The 25,132-nt window shown below is 42.9% G+C and overlaps 1 protein-coding gene across 5 annotated transcripts in view; it reads left to right on the forward strand.

Annotated features, from left to right (window-relative positions):
* Positions 1-25,132, forward strand: part of USO1 (USO1 vesicle transport factor) — a 1,866,649-nt gene that overhangs the window by 415,786 nt on the left and 1,425,731 nt on the right. For all 5 annotated transcript variants that reach the window (XM_044061107.1, XM_044061108.1, XM_044061110.1 and 2 more), the window contains one exon: positions 22,438-22,538. In XM_044061107.1, the coding sequence (XP_043917042.1) occupies positions 22,438-22,538 (101 nt within the window). The remainder of the gene's footprint in view (positions 1-22,437; positions 22,539-25,132) is intronic.

Consider the following 25,132-nt stretch of genomic DNA (forward strand, 5'->3'; position numbering starts at 1 on the left):
CCATATGGTGATCCGGTTTTCTTTCTCACCGCTGTGTCTGATTGATAATGCTATGGATGGTGCATTTCAAGCATAGAGCTCAGATCTAGCCATGAGAAGACAGGCTTGGCTGTGACCTTTATTTATTTATTTTTGCCCTTGTTTTACTCCTGTTTCCTCATTCTGACATCCATCCCTGGGCCATACATCCCTTGCTGGATGTATACCAGTTCACCAGTCTATCCCTGGTCCAAATCCTGAATTTTATGCAGGGGGCAGTGAGGATCTTAAGAACATCCTAAAGGGGGCTGCTGCTATCTTTCATCAGGATGTTTATTTATTTTTTAAATTTCACTCTTCTTCCACTCTGGTGCTAGCCCAATGGTATGTTGGGAGGGGGGGCGCACAATAGAGTCATCAGTGTATAGGACTATTATGGTATGCTTGAATGAAGTATCCAAGTTGTTTATAAATTATTTGAACAATAAGGGGTATAGGATTTAACCTTAAGGCAAACTAAAGGGCATGGGTAAGAAGGTGGATTAGTGATTGTCCCATTTAACAATATGTTGCTTGTTTGTCAAATAGCTGTGTAACAAAAGGAGCATGAAGTCAGTGAGGCCTAAGGATGAAAGTTTGCATAGGAATTATTGGTGACTGACCGTGTCTAATGTCTTTGATAATGTTGTATCCACCCTCTTCCAAGACTTATCAGAATTTCTGTTATGTTAACTGTATTGATGAAACCGAGTGTGGCTGTAGTGTTTATTGTGATAAGGTCTGAAGCCATGTTGAGTTAGAGGAGATTGTGTTTCAAAAAGAATTTATGAAACTGCGAGTGGATACACTTTTCTAGGATTTTTGAAAGACGTGACAGAATATCAATGGGTCTGTAGTTGGAGAGGGTAGTGGAGGAGTCACCCTTATGCAAGGGTATGATAAAGGATTTTTTTTCCAGAGTTGTGGGACATGCTTTTCATTTACTGAGCAGTTTATTAAGATGGATAATGTGTATGTTATTGCATCTACTACATTCTTAATGTATTCTTGCAGGAGCTGGTCAAGGTCCACAGTGGTGGGTTTTAGATTTCAAGGAGTTTTTGATAATGGAGGTGGGGACGGACCTAAGGGAGAAAGAGTTGACTGTGTTAATTGTGTTGGTGGAGCTAAATAGTGTGGTGCAGTGGTTTTGATTAGAGAGGCTACCATTTTTATAAATGAGGGTTGAAATTTGAGGTAGTATTTAAGTAAAGTAAAGACATGCTGTAGGTGGATTGGACATTCTAAATTGGCCCTAGGTGTGTGTGTGTGCGCGTGTTTGCGTGTGTTTGCGTGCGTGTGTGTGCGTGTGTGTGTGTGTTTTCTCTGTGGAAGGTTGAGTGCCGGGCTGGCAACTCGACACTAAAACTCCACTGCCAATCATGACCGGACAGGTGATCCGCTGTGGTGACCCCTAACTGGGAAAAGCCAAAAGAAGAAGAAGCAGGCAGGAGCAAACCGCAAAATTTGGCAGACACTGTGCTCTACTCATCACGTTATAAGCAGGGGAGGAGGCCACAGACCTATATGAATCATTGAAATGAAGGCCTAACACATATTGGAGTAATCCAGTGTAACAGACACAAAGCTTGAATATGATTAACCTCAGCTAGACAAAGGTTCTGAACTCTGGTATAATGGAAGGAATACTAGGTGGGTGTAGGTTGGTTTGTAAAGTTTCCTTAGACCATTAATGCTGAATGCACTGATCATGCTGTATATTCAAGCCTCACTATCCAGTTCATACTTAGTGTTTGAAAGGCAGACTACACTTAGTGCTTTTGTTTCGATGTAGCTTAGTTGTGGTACTGAGTCTGTTGTATTTAGTACAGTAATTAAGCACATGAAATGTGGGTGGAATGGGTGGAGAAGAGTGTCAGGAGTGATTTGTGACAGACGGGTATCCGTAAGAGTGAAAGGGAAGGTCTACAAGAGTGTAGTGAGACCAGCTATGTTATATGGGTTGGAGACAGTGGCATTGACAAAAAGGCAGGAGTCAGAGCTGGATGTGGCAGAGTTAAAGATGTTAAGATTTGCAATCGGTGTGACTAGGATGGATAGGATTAGGAATCGGTATATTAGAGGGTCAGCTCATGTTGGACAGTTTGGAGACAAAGCAAGAGAGACGAGATTGCGTTGGTTTGGACATGTGCTGAGGAGGGATGATGGGTATATTGGGAAAAAGATGCTAAGGATGGAGCTGCCAGGTAAGAGGAATAGAGGAAGGCCTAAGATGAGGTTTATGGACGTGGTGAGAGAGGACATGCAGGCGGTTGGTGTGACAGAGCAAGATGCAGAGGATAGGAAGAAATGGAAAGAGATGATCCGCTGTGGCGACCCCTAACGGGAAAAGCCGAAAGAGAATGATGAATTAAGCACATGAAATATGAGAAATATCTTTTTAGCTGATGAAATGCAAACATTTGCTTTTTTCAGCTGAAAGTTTTTAATGTTTAATAGTCTGGGTATCACTTTATAGAAATTAATTGAATGAGACTTGATGCTTTCTAAAGAGTATGCATATTATCATAAGACATCATACAAGAGACAAGACAACACAATGCGAGTTAAAAACAAGAATGCAGTGCTTTAAAATTTAAGTTAAGCCTATCCTGCTCTGACTTGTATGCAGATATTTTCAGTACAAGACAAGTGAAATGCCTGTTCAGACTTCATGTTGAGTCCCAGAAGTTCTTGCCATGTGCTGTACCTATGAACAGACAGATGAAATTAAGATGATGTTCTTCATCTCACATTGCTGCAGTCCTTACACTTGGGTAGTCCGCTGTCCTCGGTCGGCCCGAATATCAAAGTATATCGGTCAAGGCATTTGACTGACATCAGGGCGTCAGGGTACAAATGCGCATGACCGACGTCATATCCTCAGTCTTTTTTGCCGCATGGTCCGATGCAGAAGCAGCATTGCAAGTGCCGGTTGGCGTTCTGAGATTTTTCGTTTTCGAAGTTTCAGACCGAGTCAAAGTTGGCTAAGTACCCGTGGGGAATATTTTAGTTTTTCTTGCCTCAGTGGTTTACCGGATGTCAGAAAAAGTGAATAATTGCATTTCTTGTGGGAAACAGATACCGCATAGAGATTATCATACTTTGTGTATTCCTTGTTTAGGGCCTGAGCACGACGTTGTTGGCTGTCGCTCTTGTGCTAGATTTAATAAACGCACTATAAAGAGAAGGTTGAATTGTGCCAGGTTAGTCTTTGGGAAGCGGTGCAATTATAAAATGCCGTCGGATGCTCCGACGCCCGCTTCTTCGAAGAAGCGCAAGGACAAAGCAGTTAAGCCTAGGCTGGAAGAACCGTGTTTCTGGCTAGTAGACAAATGTAAATTTCATGCACAGGGTTAGAAAAACAATCCTCGGTTATATCTTCTGCTTAGATTTATGTTCTTACATAAGTGCATTGTAGAGATTGACACAAGGATGTCTCACACTGCAAAATCATGTGTCAGCCTGATTTGGCACTGTAGTTAGAAGAAATAGGTAAAATATGTATGTGTGTAAAAGTTGGCTTACTGCATATTCGTGTACAAATTGCAAATTGTCATTGGTATCTAACAGATGTTCATAGTGCATACAGCTGCAGTCATAACAGATGGGTTATCCTGCCGTCAGGCGGGTCTTCGGTCGGCCGAATTCCAAAGTCTAGGTCCGGCTTCGGTTGTCGACGTCAGGGGTATAAAAGAGGCAGCCGACGCCATTTTCTTCAGTCTTTCTTGACGTGCGGTGCCCGAAGCCGAAGCAGTTCGCAAGTGCCGGTCGGCCAGCTCCTGAGATTTACGAAAGTATTTCAGCCGAAGTATTCTTGAAAGCTAAGCACCCCGTTGGGGAAACTTTTCTTGCCTCAGACCGATGTCAGACAAAGTTAATAATTGCATTTCATGTGGGAAGCAAATACCGCATAAGGATTTCCACTCTTTCTGTATACCTTGCTTAGGCCCAGACCACGACGTCTCGGCCTGCCGATTTTGTGCTAGATTCAATAAGCGCACTATTAAGCATCGGTGAGTTCGCCTTCACTTTTGGCAAAAAATGTAATTATATTATGTCGTCGGATACTCCGACTCCAGTTTTGAGCAAAAAACGCAAAGATAAGGACCGACACACGAGGTCCGCACCACCTACTGAAACCATACTAAGGCCGACTACCGGTTCTCCGGTACTCAGCGAGGCACCTACGCAGCCCCTGAGTACCGATGACAATGCATTACTGGTGTCTTAGTACCCGAGGTCGCAGGCTCCTTGGCCCCCATTCCTACTACAGATCCAGACACCACTCCTGGCGGGGAAACTCAGAATTTAGACAGGCCTGCCATTTCTCAAGGGGTCTTCAGGCCTTCCTCCTTCTCTATTAAAGCCTTCACTAAATCTAAAGCAGCCATGAAAACCAAAAAAACAGGTTCCTCAGACCCCCTCTCAAGGCACCATGCCTAAAAAACAGATGCTTAAAATGGCTGAGGATTTGATTACTCTTATCAGGGGTTCTCATCCCCCCTCTGACAAAAGGCCCAGATTAGAGGAAGACGACCCTTCCTCAGATCAAACTTCTATTACCTCAGAACTATCTGAGGACCAGGATTATGCCTATTCTCCATTCGGAGACTCTGATGTTGAGGAGTCTATTCCCTCGGTCTCCCCTCCTGAGGACTTCTCTTTTGGGGAAACCCTGCATACATTGAGGGAACACTTTCACTGGGAAGGCCAAGATTATTCAGATTCCAAGAAAAGGCTCAGGGAATTTCTTCTGCTGCCCCAGCATAGGCCTCTGGCTATCCCTCCTGTTTTAGATATATTGGATGATGTGTACACAGAAGCCAGCCTTAATCCTGATTCTTTGCCTCCAGCTCCTGTTAAACCAGACAGGGTTCCTGATTCTCACCAGTTCCTATATAAAAGCCATACTGCTGACCCAGAAACAATTTCACAGGGTCCCAAGGGAATTAAGGCCTCTACAGCTAAAAATCCATTACCTTCAGAGAGAGATTCCAGAGCTTTAGAAAGGTGGGGTAAAAGGTGTACACCTCGGCCACTTTAACCATGAGGGCATTAAACTGTCAGTTCCATATGTTAAAGTATCAACAGTTTTTGATAACTCAGCTGAAAAGCAAGATGACACAACCAGAACAACCAGATTTAAAAGAGTTGCAGGATTTGTTGCATGGTGCAGAGCAAGTGGGTAAACATACCTTGCAGTGTGGTTTTGATGCTTTAGAGGCCTCATGTCGAGCTGCTGTTACGGGGTCTGTTATACGTAGGCATGCTTGGCTCAAAGAGCAAACCTTACCAGATCATGTCAAAGCTAAATTATTAGATGCACCTCTTCAAAAAGATGTATTGTTTGGTGTTAAAGCTGAGGAGGTGCTAAAGAAAATGGAGGAAAAAGCGAAATCAATGCAAACAGTGAAAGATTTCCTGCAGGTACAGCCTCCACATTTTAGCAGAAACTGACCTTGGAAAAATTGGTCCTTTCCAGCCACGGACAGACCTCAAAGGGGCAGATACAGGCGCCCAAGGGGCAGAGGACAACCTCAAGGATCCTTCAGAGCCAGACAGTGGCAAGCACCAACCCCAAGAGGTGGAGAAGATAGATCACAGTCTTTTAGAAAACAGACACAATGACTTCCCCCTACACCTGCCAAGCAAAGCTTTAATGGCAGCACCTTTGGGTGGAAAATTGACATTATTCTCAAAAAATTGGAATATTGTTACAAAAGACAAATGGATTCTGGACATTATAGACAGAGGCTACAGGTTCAACTTTCACACCCTTCCAAAAATGAGGCATGCCAAACCTGCCACAAAATCAAAGGGCAGAGGCACAAAAACAAGTTTCAGCTCTCATAGACATGAAAGCAGTTCAAGAGGTACCTGCAAAAGAACAAGGTCAAGGGTTTTATTCCAGACTATTCCTGGTACCGAGGAAAGACAAAGATTGGTGACCTATCTTAGACCTATCCATCCTAAACACATATCTACAGGTGCCAAAATTCAAGATGCTCACATTACAGCAGCTTCTTCCCATGCTGGGCAAGGAGTCTTGGCTGGTAACATTGGACCTCAAGGAGGCATACCTGCATGTCCCTATCAGACAAGATTGCAGAAGATACCTCAGATTTCTTGCAGGTTCAACCCATTACCAATTCTCTGCATTGCCCTTTGGCTTATCTACTGCGCCCAGAGTGTTTACGAAATGCCTGGCATCAGTAATCGCCTTCTGCAGACTACAAGGGATACAAATCTACCCATATCTGGACGACTGCCTGATCCAAGCGGACAGCAAGGACATACTACTGCAGCACCTGGCGTTTGTAATAAAACTGTTGAACCTCCTGGGATACACAGTCAACAAAACGAAATCAAAACTAATACCCTCTCAACAAATAATCTTCCTGGGTGCCAGCTTGGATACAACCACCCAGATGGCCTACCTCACGCCAGACAAGCAAGGACAACTGTCTCAATACTTCAGAAAAATGGCAACTTACACCAGGCTAACTGCAAGGAAAATCCTGCAGGCTCTGGGATTCATGGCATCTTGCATCCTACTAATCCCATGTGCAAAGCTGCATATGAGGAAACTTTAATGGTACCTGAAAAACTTATGGTCTCAACACAGCCACAGCTTGGAAACCATTATCCCACTCATTCCATGCCTTCAAAAGGAATTTTTGTGGTGGACTCAAGCTTGCCAAAGAAACACAGGTCTTCCTTTCTGTGTACCTCCAGCAACTCAAACCATCACAACAGATGCCTCAGACTACGCCTGGGGAGCACACATGACAGATCAGTGCATTCAGGGAAAATGGACCCGAAAAGAGAAGCACCTCCACATCAACCAAAAGGAAATGCTAGCCGTGCAGAAGGCTATTATGACCTTCAAAGACCTACTGCATCCAGGCCAGCTATTGATAAGGACAGACAACACCACAGTGATGTGGTACATAAACAAACAGGGAGGAACTCATTCATACCCCCTGTGCAGGCAAGCCATGACCCTATGGAACACAGCACAAGAATTGCAAATTCAACTGCAGGCACAATTCCTGCCAGGGAAGGAAAACACACTGGCAGACAACCTAAGCAGAAATATGACAGATCCACACGAATGGAAGTTGCATCCTCAACTTTTCACAAAGATAACTCGTGCATGGTGACAACCAGACATAGATTTCTTTGCTACCCACAGAAATTGCCAGTTGAAAAATTTTTGTTCAAGGACCTATCATCCTCAGGCCTGGAAAGTGGATGCAGTTTCCTTCAATTGGGCAACACTGACAGTCTATGCCTTCCCGCCTCTTCCTCTGCTGCCCAAAGTTCTATTAAAAGCCAGAGCAGAGAGGCCGAAAATTATTCTCATCACTCCAGACTGGCCAAGACAACACTGGTATCCGCTCCTGAGGAGCCTGACACACTCCCCACCATGGATCCTACCTCTAGTCCCTCTTCTGTTGTCCCAGCACAACTACAAAACCCTTCACAGCCATCTCAAAACTCTAAATCTAGCTGCATGGAGAATTCCTTGATTTCCCAACAGTTTCTCCTCTCCAAGGAGGTGCAGGATGTCATCTTGGAGGCCAGAAGACCTCCGACTAGAAAGGCTTACTCCGCCAAATGGAAATGATTTTATGCCTGGAATCTCGAAAAGGGACAGAATCCTCGGGTAATAAATATACCTCAAAATTTACAGTACCTAGCTGAGATGTTAAACAATGGACTTTCCTTCTCCTCCATCAAGATCCACGCTTCAGCCATTTCTGCACAATACAACACAGATCCTCCATTATTCTCTCACCCTCTCTTAAGGCAGTTCCTCAGAGGGGCAAAGAATATAAAACCCCCAAGGAAACCACCAGTCCCTGCTTGGGACCTCAACTACGTATTGGAAAAGCTGACCCTTCCTCCCTTTGAGCCAGCTTCTTCAACAGAGTTACAGTACTTGTCATGGAAAACAGCCTTTCTTCTGGCTATCACCTCAGCATGCAGGGTTTCGGAGCTACAGGCCCTCATGGCTGTGCAACCTTTCATCATTTTCCATCAGGACAGAGTTTCCTTACGAACCAATCCTACCTTTATGCCAAAGGTAGTATCCAGTGTAGCTTTGAATCAGACTATCCACTTACCTACCTTTTATTCTAATCCACAAAACAAAGGGGAAAGACTACTACATTCCTTGGACATTCACAGACAACTACGTTACTACTTGGACAGAACAAAGCCATTCAGGAAATCTGAGCAACTCTGTGTAGGTGCTCAGGGAAAGGCTATTTCCAAACAGACAATTTCAAAATGGATAGCCCACTGCATACGCTTTTGTTACTCATTTCATGGAAAAACTGTGCCTGCATGCATCAGATCCCACTCCACCAGAGCCACAGCTACCTCTGCAGCCTTCCTCAGGGGGGTCCCTACCAAGGACATTTTGGAAGCAACCACCTGGAGTTCAGTGCACACTTTCTCCAAGCACTATCACCTCCCACTATACTCAAAATCTAGAGCGGGCTTTGCCACAGCAGTCCTGCAGGGCATGCTAGCCCCTCCTAGTTCCACTTAGTGCCTACCACCCTTACTTAGCTTTGGGATTCTACCCATCTGTTATGACTGCAGCTGTATGCACGATGAACATAGTACAGTTTTGTACCTACCATAAATGTAGATGTTCGAGTGCTCATACAGCTGCAGTCCAGGTTTCCCTCCCTCCAATCCCTCTTAGGACAGGCCTTATGACAAACACTTTTCATATAACCTTTTTGGGGTATTCTTTTATGGTGTATTTGCTTGCAACTACTGTTTTTGATTTATCAACTTTGCATCTTTGCATAACATTATGTTTGCCTTCCTTCTGGGGGCACCTGACATCTGGGGCAAGAAAAACTGAAGAAAATGGTGTCGGCTGCGTCTTTTATACCCCTGACGCACTGACGTCCGGGAAGAAGCGACGACAACCGACACCGGACCTAGACTTTGGAATTCGGCCGACCGAGGACCTGCCTGACTGCAGGATAACCCATCTGTTATGACTGCAGCTGTATGAGTACTCGAACATCTACATTTATGGTAGGTACAAAACTGTACTTTAGCTGTATTCAATTATGATTCAGCCAGCCATCAGTCATGAATTCCTTAATCATTTGACTGCCAAGAGGCATTAAAGAGGTAACTGCAGTAAGTCCTAGGTGGGTAGAGACACCAGTTTGAAGTGACTTAGGGGGAAGCATGCTGTTTCTAGTCAGCCAAAATTGGCCTTTTTGGAAACTGAGTAAAATGTAGGGCAGGAGAAAAAGATTCCTACAGTCAGAAAAGATGGGCGATTCTTCTCATCCGTGAGTGTGGAAGGCTGAAAGGAAGGACAGGTAAAACATTGAGATGTGCACTTTTCCTGGCCATTTCAGACATGAGGAGTGTTATTGGCACCTGTCCCACATTTACATTTTTTTTTTTAATTCCTTAAGCTCCTTGAGTCTATTTTGACAAACGTTTACATATATCTGGAGCGTTTCTCCCCAAGCCTCCACTGAAAATTGGCTGTGTTCCAAGTCGGAGTTTCCCAGTAAACAAATGTTAAATAAATAAATAAATATTTTCCATGGTGACTAGATGACAGTAAAATTGCTTAAAAATAATAGATGGCAATGAATCTGTGATTAACAATAATCTTACTCAATTTATGGCAATGAAACTGTCATCATAATTCAAAAGAAACAAATCATTAGCAAATAAGGAACCGAAAAAAATACACATAAAACTTGATGTTTTATTTAGCAACCTCAGACAAACAAGACAGGTTTCTTCAGTAATGTGACTTCATTAATTTTGTTGTTTTTCTTTTGATTAGAAGGCTGTGCATTGTGGGATGGGGACAGTTATATGCACATGTTTTGCCCTGACTGTTAGCTTAACCACCAACACTATTATAAAGGACTAACAAAATTTAACAAAAAAAAAAAAAAACTCCGCTGAGTAAGACATTTTACTCCTAATGCTAATGAGAGAGGGGAGCAGAAAATTAACCGTCTGATGGAACTCAGTTGGTCGCTGTATGTACACACACACACACACACACACACACACACACACACACACACACACACACACACACACACACACACCACACTATACAGACCCTTGTGTACTAATTCTTAGAAACAGAGATCAAGAGTAACTTGGGGCTGTTCCCTTTAGGTTTGAGACACTTTGAACAGCTGAAGCGATCTGGAGATTGGATTCTTGAGATGAGAGCACCATCCTTTAGAGAGTCCAAATGTGAGAAGTTTCCCAGGCTAAGTACCTGCCAGTTCTAGTTTTATAGATGACAGTGGAATTCAAAAGTCAGATACATGGGTTCATGCCCAGAAGGCAGTCAATTATAATTCACTTTGAGTGATTTGAAGGTGAATTTTGACAGGTGATCAGCATACATGGCCTACAAGAGTTCTATAATGCCTTTACTTCAGTTCTATTTAGCAAGCTGATATGAAAACTTGGCAGGGGATTGGACAACCAGTACTGAGGTACTGGACTCCTGTATCGTTTAATGGTAGGACCCAGAGGTTTGTGGCAAGAAGACAGCCTAATGGAGTTCCACAGGGTCCATCTTGGAGCAGTACTTTACAGTGTGTTTGTCTCAGACTTGTATGAGAAAACAAAGAACAAGATCAGCCACTCTTTTGATGACATGTGGACAGGTGCAGTAGTGGAGGATGCAGAAGAATCTAGGGAAGGGTTTGGAAAGCATGAGGAAGTTGGTGGAAAGGTGTCTGTTAAGGTTCAAAACAAACAAATGCAGCATATACTGCACTGAATCCACAGCATCCGTAATGTGAACTATCAGCAGGAGGAGTAAAACTGATGTGAACCGGAAAAGTATCTCAGTGTTGATCTCACTTGGGCTGTACTACCAAGAGCAGAGTAAGAGGATAATGGCAGCAGCATATACAAGGCAGATGTGTATCCTGTGACAGACAGTTAAAGAAACAATGGGGCAGTGTTTCCAACTCCAGAATGTTCTGGTCACAACACAGCTGAGATGTTCTTCGTGTTTCACTGTTGCAGTCATCACATTTGGGTTATCTGCTTGTAGTAGCCCTCAGTCGGCCTGATTAACAAAGTCTTGGGTCCTGCGTCAGTTGCTGTCTCCTTCCGTGACGTCAGGTAGTCAGAGATATAAAACATGCAGCCAACGCCATCAGTCTTTCTTGCTGTGCCCAAAGCAGAAGCAGTTCGCAAGTGCCAGTCGGCCAACTCCTGAAATTTTCATTTTCGAGTTTCAGAACTGAAGTCTTCAACTAAAGCTAAGTACCCCATTGGGCAAACTTTTTCTTGCTCTAAACCGATGTCAGTAAAAGTAAATAACTGTATTTCTTGTGGAAAGCAAATACCTCATAAAGATTTCCATTCATACTGTATTCCTTGGCTACCCACGGTGGTGGTGCTGCGGTAGCGTTGTCGCCTCACAGTAAGACACTGTCCAGTTCGATTCTCAGCTAGAGCGTCTTCTGCGTGAAGACATGCGTGAATGGGCGTACCTTCGTTGAAAGGTTGTGCATCAGGGCTGGTAACTTGGCACGTAAAAATCAACTACCAATCATTAGCGGACTGGAGTTCCGCTGTGGCGACCCCTAACCAGGAAAAAGCTGAAAGACACAAACAAACTGTATTCCTTGCCTAGGCCCTGACCACGACGTAACTCACGGTCGGTTTTGTGCCTTATTTAAACAGCGAACTATCCATCATCGGTATATTTTCGCTTCTAAATATTTTGGTATTCGGTTCAATTATCCAGATATGTCTACAGTAAGCCATCCGACTACCGACATTCCGAAAAAATGCAAAGATAAAGACAGACAGGCAGCCTAGGTCCAAAGCTGCCGGCGACACTTCTCCTAAGCCAGTCACCAGTTCGCCAGTACTCAGTGAGGTGTTTTGCAGCCCCTGATACCCACTACTTCAATTTAGCAGGCCTCTACTGAGACCCATTTGGAGTCCGGTATGCCGTGAGATGCTTCAACTGTGGAACCTGCAGATGTCTCTACCTTGGATGGGTCCGGAGCCACTGTGCAGGCACCGGCTTCTGAGGGTGTATTCATGCCTACTGACTTGCATATCAAACCGACGCCATCTTCTTCTTCAAGGCCTAAAACTCAAACCATGTCTAGAAAACCGACGCCCAGACTGCATTGTCAGGCCTCTATGCCTAAAAAACAAATGATAAGAATGGCTGAAGACCTTATTACTTTAATCAGGGGAAGCCAACCTTCCCCCTCTAGAGACCTAGGGCTGATTTTGCTTATGATACTTCTGACCAGGATTCTGAAATTTCTATTTCCTCTGATGACCAGGATTTACCCTTATCTACCTATGAGGATTCAGATGCTGACGACTCCATTCCCTCTGCTTCCCCTCCAGAGGATTTCTCTTTTGGTGAAACTTTGCATACTCTTGGGGAGCATTTTCATTGGGAAAGTCAGGATTACTCGGATTCAAAAAAGAGGCTTGGGGATTTCTTACTCCTGCCCCAGCACAGGCCTTTAGCTATCCCTCCTGTACTAGACATTGTTGATTATGCCTTTTCGGAATCTGGTTTGGTCCCTGACTCTTTACCTCCTGCTCCCAGAAAACCTGATTGATATTACAGGGTTCCTGACTCTCACAAGTTCCTTTTCAAAAATCCTACTGCGAATCCTGAGACCATTTCACAAGGACCCAAGGACATTAAGGCTACTACTGCCAAAAATCCTTCCCCCTCTGATAGAGTCCAGGGTGCTGGCTAGATGGGGTAAGAAGGTATATACTTCTGCAACCTTGGCCATTAGGGCCTTAAACTGCCAGTTTCATATGTTAAAGTAACAGCAGAATATTATTGGATTGCTTAAACAGAAAATTATGTTGATTCCTGATTGTGCTGAAAATAAGGATTTACAGGTTTTAATGCATTCTGCTGAACAGGTTGGAAAGCATACTTTGCAGTGTGGTTTTGATTCACTAGAGGCATCTTGCAGGGCTGCTGTCATTGGGTCTGTACTAGAGGCATCTTGCAGGGCTGCTGTCACTGGGTCTGTACTTAGAAGGCATGCTCGGCTTAAGGAGCAATCATTGCCAGATCATGTTAAAGCTAAATTACTGGTTGCTCCCTTAAATCAGGACCGCCTGTTTGGCAACAAGGCAGAAGAAGTTCTTAAAAAGATGGAGAAAAAAGCTAAATCTATACAAACTGTTAAAGATTTCCTAAAAGCACAACCTCCAAGATTTAGTAGGCATTGGCCCTCTAAGAATTGGTCCTTTCCTGCCTCTTCCAGGCCTTCTCAGTCTAAACCCAGATCCAGCAGAACACCCAGGCTTCAGTCCCAATGGGGGGCTCCCACTTCCAAATCTGGGAGTAGTAAAACTCCCCCATGTGGTAAACTGTCTCAATGACTTAACTTTAAAACTTCCAAGCACTTCACAACTGACTGCCCCTTTGGGGGGAAAGATTGCTCTGCAGGCAAAAAACTGGGAACTCATGACAAATGGGTTTTAAATACAGTTTCCCAAGGATATAGATTTCACTTCCCCACATTACCAACCCCAAACTGTTGGCCAGATATACCCCCAAATCAGTGGGCAGAGGCTCAAAAGCAAGTACTGTCTCTCTCAAGCATAAAGTCTATTCAGACTGTACCAGAAAAGGAAAAGGGACAAGGTTTCTACTCAAGACTTTTCCTGGTACCCAGAAAAGGCAACTTATGGCATCCTATCGTGGACCTGTCTACCTTAAACACTTTTTTGGTCATTCCAAAATTCAAGATGCTAACTCTTCACCAGTTGCTTCATATGCTAGGCAAAGGTGCCTGGTTGGCAACACTTGATTTAAAGGAAGCCTACCTGCACATCCCAATCAGGGAATTTTGCAGAAGATACCTACGCTTCAAAGCAGGCTGCATGCACTATCAGTTCTCTGCACTGCCTTTTGTGAATACCCTGGGCGCAGTAGATAAGCCAAAGTGCCTAGCTCCAGTCATTGCATTTTGCAAGCAAAGAAATATTCAAATATACCCATACCTGGACGATTGTCTAATTCAGGCAGAAAGCCAGGACATACTTTTGAATCCTCTGGCATTTGTACAAAAGGTGCTAACTTGTATGGGGTACTCCATAAACGAAAATAAATCACACCTGGTACCCTGTCGACAAATTATATTCCTGGGAGCAAGCTTGAATACAGCTTCCTAGATGGCTTTCCTCAAGCCATAGAAACAAATTCATTTGACAACCTACTTCAAGCTAATGGCCACAAAAACCCTGCTACATATCTGCAAGGCAAATACTGCAAGCCTTTGGGTTCATGGCCTCCTGCATTCTTCTAATTCCATATGCAAGACTGCGTATGAGGAAACAAAATGTTATCTAAAAAGCCTATGGTGTCAACATTCTCAGGATCTAGAAGCAATGATTCCTATCATACCTTGCCTACGGTTAGAGTTCCTTTGGTGGGCAGAGGCCTGACACCAGAACAAGGGACTACCATTCACTCCACCCCCTGCCACCCAAACCCTAACAACAGATGCATCAGACTATGCATGAGGGGCTCACCTGGTAGGGAAGTGCATTCAGGGCAAATGGAACCCAAGTCAATTGCACCTGCATATCAATCAAAAAGAAATGTTAGCTGTACAGAATGCTCTGACAGCCTTCAAGGACCACATTCTTCCAGGACAATTAATGGTAAAGACGAACAGCACCAGTGTTGTGTGGTACATAAACAAGCGGGGGGGAGGGTACCCATTCTTATCCCCTCTACAGACTAGCCATGGTGCTGTGGAACACAGCCTTGAGCTACCAAGTGCATCTACAGTCTCAATTCCTGCCAGGAAAACTAATACACTGGCAGACAGACTAAGCAGAAACCTCATGGACGCACACGAGTGGAAACTGGAACCAAAGACTTTCAACATGTTGACAAACAAATGGGGTGCCCAGATATAGACCTGTTTGCCTCCCCCCTGAACTACCAATTGGACAAATTTTGCACAATGACTTCCAACAAACAAGCTTTGAAAGTGGATGCTTTGTCCTTCAGCTGGAAAAACCTATCAGTTTATGCCTTTCCTCCTCTGCCTCTCCTCTCCAAAGTACTACTAAAGATCAAAGAGGACAAAATTGATTGCACCAGACTGGCCACACCAACACTGGTGTACCCCCTCTTGTGCAGTGTGTCACTGTGGCTCCATGGCACCTGCTTCAGACTCCTACCCTGTTGTCACAGCAGGAGAACCATATTCTGCACCCTCAGCTTCAAACCCCGAACCTAGCAGCCTGGCTAATTACCTAATCTCTCCATTACCATCCCTCAGTAAACAAGTGTTTGATATCATTTTAGAGGCAAGGATGCCTAGTACTATAAAGTCTTATGCTGAAAAATGGAAAAGATTCTTTGCCTGGAACCAATCTCAAGGGATGGGCACAGGAGCGCCCAACTTACCTTCATATTCTTCATTATTTAACTGAGATCCTTAACAAAGGCCTTTCTTTTCCCTCCATCAAAATTCACGCTTCATCCATTTCAGCTCATTATAACACAGAACCCACCCCCTCTTCTCTCATCCACTGCTCAAGCAGTTCCACAGAGGGGCCAAAAACGTAAGACCATTCAGGAGCGACCCAACTCCATCCTGGGACCTTAAATTTGTGTTGGAGGAACTCACTCTTCCTCCTTTCGAGCCAGCTGCAAGTGCAGATTTAAAATTCCTTTCTTGGAAAACAGCCTTCCTTTTAGCAATCACTTCAGTAAGAAGGGTATCTGAATTACAGGCCCTTATGGCAGTGGAGCCTTTCATCATCTTTCATGTGGACAGGGTATCCCTCAGAACCATTCCCTGCTTCATGCCCAAGGTGGTATCCAGTGTGGCTCTTCATCAGTCCATTCATTTGCCAACCTTTTTTCCTAATCCACAGAACAAAGGGGAACAGATACTGCACTCCTTAGATGTGCACAGACAACTTAGATTTTACTTGGGCAGGACTAAACCTCAAAGGAAATCTGAACACCTGTTGGTGGCATTTGCTGCAGGGGCGGAGGGGTAGGTCTATTTCAAAGTAAACCATTTCTAAATGGATAGGCCATTGCATTCATTTCTGCTATAAGCACCATGGAAAACCTATCGCACAGGGGATCAGACCCCATTCAACCTGAGCTGCATCTACCTCTACAGCCTTTCCCATAGGTGTTCCTACCAGGGACATCCTAGAAGCTGCTACCTGGAGTTCTGTACATACTTTCACCAAGCATTACCATTTGCCATTTCTCTCTAAATCCAGAGCTGGCTTTGCCACTGCAGTCTTGCAAGGCCTTATAGCTTAACTTTGGGAATCTACCCAAATATGATGACTGCAACAGTGAAACAGGAAGAACATAGTACAGTTGTGTACACTTACCATAAATTTAGATGTTCGAGTGTATTCACTGTTGCAGTCCTGGTTACCCTCCCTCCAGCCCCCTGACTTTTGGCTATACTATACCTCTACTGTCCTTTACTATGCTTAAAAGCTTTTTGGTGTATTTGCTTTTTTGTTGGCGGTATAACCTTGTGTATGTATGTATGTATATATATATATATATATATATATATATATATATATATATATATATATATATATATATATATAAATATATATAATTTTTTTTTATTGCTTCCCATTAAGGGGGCACCTGACATCTGGGGCAAGAAAAACTGATGTAATGACGTCGGCCGCATGTTTTATACCCCTGACTACCTGACATCACGGTAGAAGAGACAGCATCCGACACATGACCCAAGGCTTTGTTAATCAGGCCGACTGAGGGCTACTGCAAGCAGATACCCCAAATGTGATGACTGCAACAGTGAATACACTTGAACATCTACGTTTATGGTAAGTGTACACAACTGTACTTTCTGCATTTCATTCCTGACACCATGTAAGAAAGGTGAAATCAGGTTGCTGGAAGGAATTCTGGAGGAAATTCACAAGCTTCTACTGTAGAATGGGAAGAGATATCAGGTGCTGGAGAAGCAGGAGCTGTCCTTTTGAGATCAGATGACACAGCAGGAGTACAGTACTGGTGCATATCCTATCACAGTAATGCAGAGAGTCATCCTGAGCAAGGATGACAGGGGGAAGGAAGGGGAACACGCAACACTTTGTAAGGACTAACTACCATTTTTATGTACACTTTGTTGGCTAGGTTAGTTCCACTAAGCTAATGGCCTTTTTTCAAGGACAGCTGTGTGAGTAATTCAAAAATTTGGGCCAGGGCACCAGTCTTTGCTCTTTTCAGTACGTGCCATGATGTCTTTTACATCCACCAAGCTACCACCAAGACAGGCAGATGGGGCCTTGGTTTATCATCTCATCCAAAGGAAAGGTGCACTCAAGAGGGTAGCCCCCCCCCCCATATTCCATGGCAGTTTCAGCATTGGAAAAGTAATCCGGCTACCTGGTGTGGGAATAGAACCCACAGCCTTCTACACCAAAGGCAAGAGTATATGAGCTATTCCCTGGAGCTCCAAAAGTTCTTTTTCACAGAGAGGGCTGTAGACCCATGCATTAGGCTGCCGGAATGGGTGGTGGAGAGGGAATCAACAGAGGTACTCAAGGACATGGGATAGGTGAATGAAGTCGAAGAGGAAGGAAGGAAAACATGTGAATGTAAATGCTAGATTAAATAGTATTTTCTCCTTCTGTTGTCATATAAATGTAATTTCTAGATTTTTTTTATACTTAAGCTACCTCAGCCCTTTGCTTGCTTGTTGGAAGGCTTTGGCACCCCTGTAATCCAGAAAAGGATAAAATGGTTAATAGCAAATGAATAAATTACTTCATTTAGCAAGCAGTGAAGTTCTTATTCTGGCATCTTATTATTTCAGCGCTAATATAGCTTGAACTAAAGCAGAAGTTGTTCACTTCTGCTAGGTGAAAATGAGTTAAGTGCCACATCCTGACACACAGGCACATCTGGCCTAGACAGCTTTTGCCTGGAATGTTTGTCTGAAAGTTGGGCTTAAGAAATAAGCTTTTAAATCTCAACTACATCAAACTGTAAGCAACTACAGGACGACAAACCTTTTCATCACAGTCTTATTTTCAGTGGTTATACTGTTTTTTCATTCATTGTCCTGATTTTATATGAACAACTACTTTCAACAAAAAATAAGTTCTGTTGTCAAACTTAAACTGCTAGTATCTGTGTAACCGTAGCACGCAAGCCCATGCTATCAGTAGTAGTATTGCTGATGTGGATGTGGATATGGGCTTCACTTTGATGCAACACAGTTCCATTACTCTCATTCTATTTCGGAGATGCATATAAATACTTAATATTTGTGGAATTTATAAAATGGGTATAAATAACTTACTCTGGACAATTTGGACACTAAGTATAAAAATAGGCTTTTTCTAGCATTGTCAATGTACATCAAACTTTTTCCTGCTTCAAGTATTTTATGCTTTTTTTAACATAATGCACACAGTTCTACAAGAAAATGTTACAAAATCTCGGCTGTTGTGAATCCCATTTGGGTTGTGTAAAATTCTTTAGATGTGTACTGTCTGGCTGTGCTATGTGAACAATACTTCTTAATGTGTTTTAATTCGGTTAGATACCCAAATTCATAATTGTATGATATTTGCAAAACAAATACAACCAGAAACATTTCTGCAGTTAATTACAAGCTTATTTTTTCTCCAAGCTAACCTACTAAAGTGTCACCACTTTGCCCACTCAGTTATGCAGGCAGATGTCAAAATATGCAGTAAATGTAATTATGTAATATGCACATCTGCCTAATTAGTCAATGAAATGTAAATTAAATAAAAAGAACAATGAATGGTACAAGACAAATATGCAGCAATGCATGATAGATACAGCATATGTGCGAGTGTGGCATGCGCACAGGACTAAATTAATGCAAGTATCATTGTATGGATATGGTTCAAACATAGGATTCAAAAATACAGCAGTGAACAAAAGGATTAAAAAAAGCAATAAGCAATACAGGAAAAATGTACAATAAAGAAAAAAAACTGCAGCTTATTTACGGATGTAGGATTTACACACAAGTCAAAATACACAATCTGTATTGCACAGAAAATCATACCTGCCAAAACAGTACTACTGTTTCTGAGAATCTTGTGGAGTACGGGTTACAAAGAAGTGGAATTTGGCCTTGTTTGGACAAAAGACTATATGTTCTAAGCTTAGTATCTTTAGCCAGCTCTGCTGACTAGGTATTGTGGCTAAGGAAAGCCAATAGTTTAGCCGCAAGCCCTGAAGCATATGCTTTTATTTTGAGAGATAAGATGTTTACCCCCCCCAAAAAAAAAAGTTTAGCAGGGATTGCTGCTTTGTACTTTCTTAAGGAAGACCATGTCATCAGGTAGTTACAAGAATGAAAATACTTCTGCTCCAGGTTTTAGTTTGCAGGGAGGGACATAATTATAGGTTCAGAGGTACATACAAGGCTAGCTGCCCTTGCAGGCCATTTTAAGCCTAGTTTCCCTTTTTTGTGATCAAATTGACTTATCCCATTTGGTTAGAGATTGGCCTTACCCATCTAGTGGCTGATAATTATATGTTACCCCTAATGAGATGAACTGGGATTATACCATAGATAATTTGAGGGGACCCATGCATAAGATATAGCATTTAGTAGCTGCCTCTGGCCATTAGTAGCACAGGGAGCATTCCTGGGGTATATGTTGTTTCCCATCCATACATCTAAGTTGCGCTGAAATATGAAGAGGATGAACTTTGTTTTGTGTAGCTGGAGATTGTTCCAAAGCAGCAGTATCCTCTGTGAGATATACCTGTCCCTCCAAACTGTTCTGTTGATGTTGCAGAAGGGGTTTAGATCCTTCGAGTATTTCTGATACTGTTTGACGTGCTGATGTGCAGTAAATCCATCAGTATTGGGTCGGAGTATACCTTGCATAGCAGACACAGGTTATATCTAATATTGTGAAATACTGAGTGGATAATTCACATGGTTATCTGCTTTTGTAGTGCCTTTTATGTAGTACAGAGGGGTAGACTGTGGAAATGGGGGATTTCAGTTCACACCAGTGATATTGTGTAAGCCAGAGATGAGTCTTTTAACATTTGTATGTTTTATTTACTTTTATTGGTATTGGATTAAATTCTGAGGGCTTGTTGATAGAAGAGTGGACGCTTTTTTTTTTTTTTTTTTTTTAAGTCCCCCAGGTATGAGTGAAATTTTGGCTTACCATGATCTTTTTTTGATGGTTTTGCTTATGAGTTTTTTAACTGTATGTGACCTTTTTACTTGTTTTGCTTTTGCTCTTTATTGGGAAGTTTTGCGGTTGCCCTAATGTTTTAGATACAAGACTTATTTTAAATCAGTGTTTTCAGATGATGGCTAAACTGTCCTTTTATTGTGTACTGGCGAGCCCATAAAAGGGAGAGAAGTGTCTACATCTAATCAGGTTTGGCTTTACTTGTAAAATAGTAAAAAAGTAAGCAACAATACAGTAGTAATTTAGCTAAGCAGCATACAGTAGTAATTTAGCTGAAACACTAGTGTTTCCTTAAGGTTCATTTGCGTATTTTCCATGAGCCTACTTCAGAGCTGGGTTTAAGGTATTATACAGTGAAGTCTGTGGCTTGCTAACGTTATTTTTGATATTTTTCTAATAAAGTGATTGTCAACATTATAATTTTGTGGGACACTGTTAGTTTATTAGGCATCTCAGAACACAGTTGATGGCTAAAAAAAAAGATTTTTTTTTTTTACCAAGTTAAGCTGATTAAAGCTGCTTATCTGCAAAGTTTTTGGGTATTTGATAATTAGTCTGGTTTATCTGATTACCTTTGTTCATTTTTTTGTGTAATCTTTTTCCTTGAATTTGGCCTTTGTACAAACTTTAAGCCATGGGCATGTGCTCCTTTTTTTCATAGTTATTTCTACCCCTCATGCCTGCTGACCATCAAACCCCTTTCAGGTGGTTATTCATTTGTTTCCTGTTACACACCTAGTTGCTGAGAGACAAGCTAACTGTTGCCTAGGCCATTATCTCAGCAACCACTGCATTGCTGTTTGGGAAGGGGGGTTTTACCTCCTATTATCCGTGCGGCTAAACTGAACTTTGCTCCAGGGAATTGCAGTGGTGGTCCCTTTTGCTTTATGAATGCCTCCACACATCACTCCAACTATAATGCAGACTGTTTGTGATCCTTGCCTTGGGCTATGCCGTCTGCTAGGGTTCTATTACAAGGAATAAGCAGCCTTCCCTCCCAACAAGTTAGTCAGGGTGCACCTGGACAGCCAACATGGTCACTTCCTACCAATTTTCTCCCTAGATGGTCTGGAAATTAAAGGCTACCCCAGTAATCTGGAAAGGATTTCACAGACTACTGTCAGTGTTAATACTAGCATCACTTCACTGCAGAGTGGTTACATCCACTGCCAGTTTAAAAAAAAATAAAAAAATCTGGTAACCTGTTGCATAACAAAATGGAAGGCAGGGGGGTAGAACAAGTGGAACAAGGTATGGAGAGAAGCAGGGGAGCAACTGAAACAAAAGAGTACATCTGAAGCCAGTTTTTGCATTTTCCTAGAGTAGCAATTCTCTCCTCACTCAGACTCTCCAAGCTGATTCACCCAGCACCTAGGTCACTATTTGATGTCAAGCCATCAGGGTTACGGTCCATTTCATCCCCTTGTACCCTAGAGCTAAATGGCATGTTTTCCTTTTTAATCCACTAACCTGTAGATGAAATATATTGTCTTGGATTAAGGTAAATTTGGAGAGAAGTACTGACTGCAGCAGCATTGTTTGACTCGTACAAGGCATTCCTGGGTATGTAATCCGGCTCAAGATGCAGGGTTGTTTCCCCTGTTTTCAGGACAGTGTGCTCATAAATATGTCACCCTCCATACCCTAGAATTTGGTAAGAGAATGAAAACACAGAATGATAAAGCTGTGGACTGTGGAGTGAAAATGGTAGACACAGTGAAGGCATATAAGTACCCTAAGGCCACAACACAATCCGGAAGGGCTGCAACATTCAGAAAAGGACTAAAAATGGTAATACAATTTAAAAACAAAGTGTAGATGAATCAGGGAGTTAATACTATTTTCAGCAAGAGGGTTATAGATGCATAACACACACCTGCTTATAAGGTTTTTAACACTGTCCACAGTGTTAAACAAACATGTTAATATGTTGTCTGTTAGACTGCTTTCATAATGGGGTCCGACATTCACTACAAGTCAGTGATTTCAGTAGTTTTAAATGGGCGCTTTTTGTTCAGATTTTCTCGACATTCAATATTTTAATGTTTTCTTTATGCTGCATTGGTCATTTAGAGTGCGAGTTTTTTTTTTTTTTTTTTTTTAAAGACATGAACATTTATGACTTCTAATTCCTTCTTGCAGAGGAGAACACAACAAAGCACAGCGATGATGTGGGAAGCCAGTTTGCTGAAATATTTATGAAGGACCAAGAAAACGTAACACTTCTGCTCTCTATTTTAGAGGTGAATATTTATTTCACAATTTAGTACAAAGCAGTGCGTTCTCAGTAGTCAAGAATAATTTTATGGATCATGCTGTGTATGATGAGAAATTAGGATGATTTTGCTCTGTTTATTGTGCCATCAACCTGATTCTGTCATGTACCGATGTCAGGACATCTGTGATATAAGAGGGGCATCAGCTTGCAGAATTTTCATTATCTTTATTGCTGCAGTGTCAAGTTTGGTAACGTACTATTTCAGCATCTTCAGTTCAGCAGATTGACTTGTTTCTGGGTAAAGATGATTACCTCATAGGGGATCATCTTTCAACTATACTGGACATTTTATCTGAAAGTGAGCCTGCTGTAGAAATCTAATTTTTTTTTTTTTCATATTGAACTATGACCTGGGCAGCTGTCTGCACTATGCTAGATTCGCCCCAAGGGCATTCAGAAGGGGCAATAAGTCTCTTCTGCGTTGTATAGCTCTTATGAGGGGGTGTGTTTGCTCTTGTGCAGCAGTACCATTTGCCAAGGCCTCTGGAAGCTTTACTGTGAAGCAGAATAACTTGAATAAACAACATATGGAAAAGAAACAGGAAGCCAATGACAGTGTCATAAATTCCACCCATTTGCATAGGTCCATTGACACTGAACACAGTAAGGCACTTTTGCAGCCCCTAGCCCATAGTTTAGCTGAGGTCTCCTGTGTGACCAGGCTGCCACACTTCTTACTGCTAGTGTATTCTTGAGAACTGAAGCATTGCAGACTGTGGTCGATTCCAAGACCTCTTTGAGGGCCCAGTGTCAGATTCTGGATGAATTGTTAGTGAAGAGGAAGCCATTATGCTTTCAGTTCTAAGTTTGAATGGAGGTCCCTGGAGGTGGAAGTGGCCTTAGTTGCCTGCCTGTGAACTGAGATCCCCTCCCCCTCAAACAGTTCCTTCAGAGAAGTTGTGACTGGAATCACCAAAAAACAGTTCGGCTAAGACCAAGCAGGTCCTCAGCCCAGTCCACCTCCCAGGTTTCTTCACTAGACTTATTCCAACTGGCTCAGAAATGTGTTTCCTTAAGCCCTGTCACTTCTCTTAGCTTTAAAACTTCCCAAGGTGTCAGGAGACCTTTCTAAGAGAAAAGCTGCAATATCCTCTTTTGGAGTAGTTTTATACCCTGTATTTATATGCTGATAAGTTGGCTTATGTGGACCATATCTCTCCTCCTTCAGCTTATGGTACTAATACTAAGGACGAATTATTATCTGCTCCACTTCTGGAGTATTTGTCCTTTGGGGACAGTCTTCTATTTTGGAAATCACTGCATTAATATTTGTGTATAGTGTGGCAGACGGATGGCACTTCTGCTGCTACTAGAGTGACTGGAAGATAAGACCACTGTCACCAATATGACGTCCAGTATGACAGGATGCCACCAACTGTGAAGCCAGCTAAAGGTGAAGTAACAGCAAGAAGGTGCACACAAGTCTGTTTCAGTAATTGACATAGCCTTGGCTCTAAGAGCATGAACAGAATATGCACTGCTGTCCTGGGTATGAATTTTCAACATTTACCCCCTGAGTGGACTGCACACTGGCCGTTTACAGAGCTGAGTTTTTTGGCTAAGCACTACTAGACCTCTGACCTCTGTCTCACTGCTCTTCCTTGAATTGGTGTCACCCAGTGCCCCAGTGCAGTCTTCCCTGTGCCAGAGAATCCTGTTCAGTAGCAAGATTCTCCACACCACTAACCACTGAAACAACCTCTTCACTCATTTACTTAGATTTGGGAGCATACTCATCCCTGGTGCACCGATTTACTTACATATATTTTCTTGTTGCGCAGGTTTTCATGGTAAAGGTCAAGAAACTGCCTGATCTGAAGTAGTTAACTTCCTTTGTGCAGCAACCTATGGGGATTCGGATCCGACCCAGCAGTTTTCAACAGCTTTAGATCTGAGCTCCAAGCTCCTCCCCTACCCATAATCCCCTGCCAACCCTGACTGACCTCAGATCTAGTTTGCCGCGGTTATCCAACAGCAGCTTGATCTACAGCTCCAAGCCTTCGAGACTTTTGTGAGAAAAAAATTTACCTTTTTCTGCTGTTTTTTTGTTGTGTGTTTTTACAGGTCCATTTTTATAAAAACCCTCTCTAGTTTAACTATATATTTTTTGGTCTTTTACCTCCCCCTTCCTTCGTGGTTCCGTTAGGGTTGTGTGTGTGTGTGTGTGTGTGTGTGTGTGTGTGTGTGTGTGTGTGTGTGTGTGTGTGTTTGGGGCCTAACGTGTGTGTTTCTCTCTTTTAGTTAAAATGGCTGAGGCCCCAAAATTGATCTTTTCTAAGTGCATCGAGTGTGGCCATAAGCTGTCCCCGGCGGATGGCCACACTTGGTGTGTGTTGTGCCTTGGGGTTCAACACCTGTCTTCTGGTTGTTCCATCTGTGCGGCGTTCAACCCCAGGGCACTCAAGGACCAGAGGTCCAAGCTGATTCTGGCGTGTCTTCTGACCCCGGATTCGGCTTCTACCTCCGGTCCACCTGTGGCTCCCGCTGCGGCGGCTGCCACTTCTGCTTCCCTCCCCCTGGCCGGGACTCAACCTCCCGCCGTAGGCCCAGAGGAGAGGG

The sequence above is a fragment of the Protopterus annectens genome, chromosome 2.part0 (genome assembly GCF_019279795.1).
Source record: "Protopterus annectens isolate FY-2018-M chromosome 2.part0, PAN1.0, whole genome shotgun sequence".
NCBI classification, from domain to species: domain Eukaryota; kingdom Metazoa; phylum Chordata; order Ceratodontiformes; family Protopteridae; genus Protopterus; species Protopterus annectens.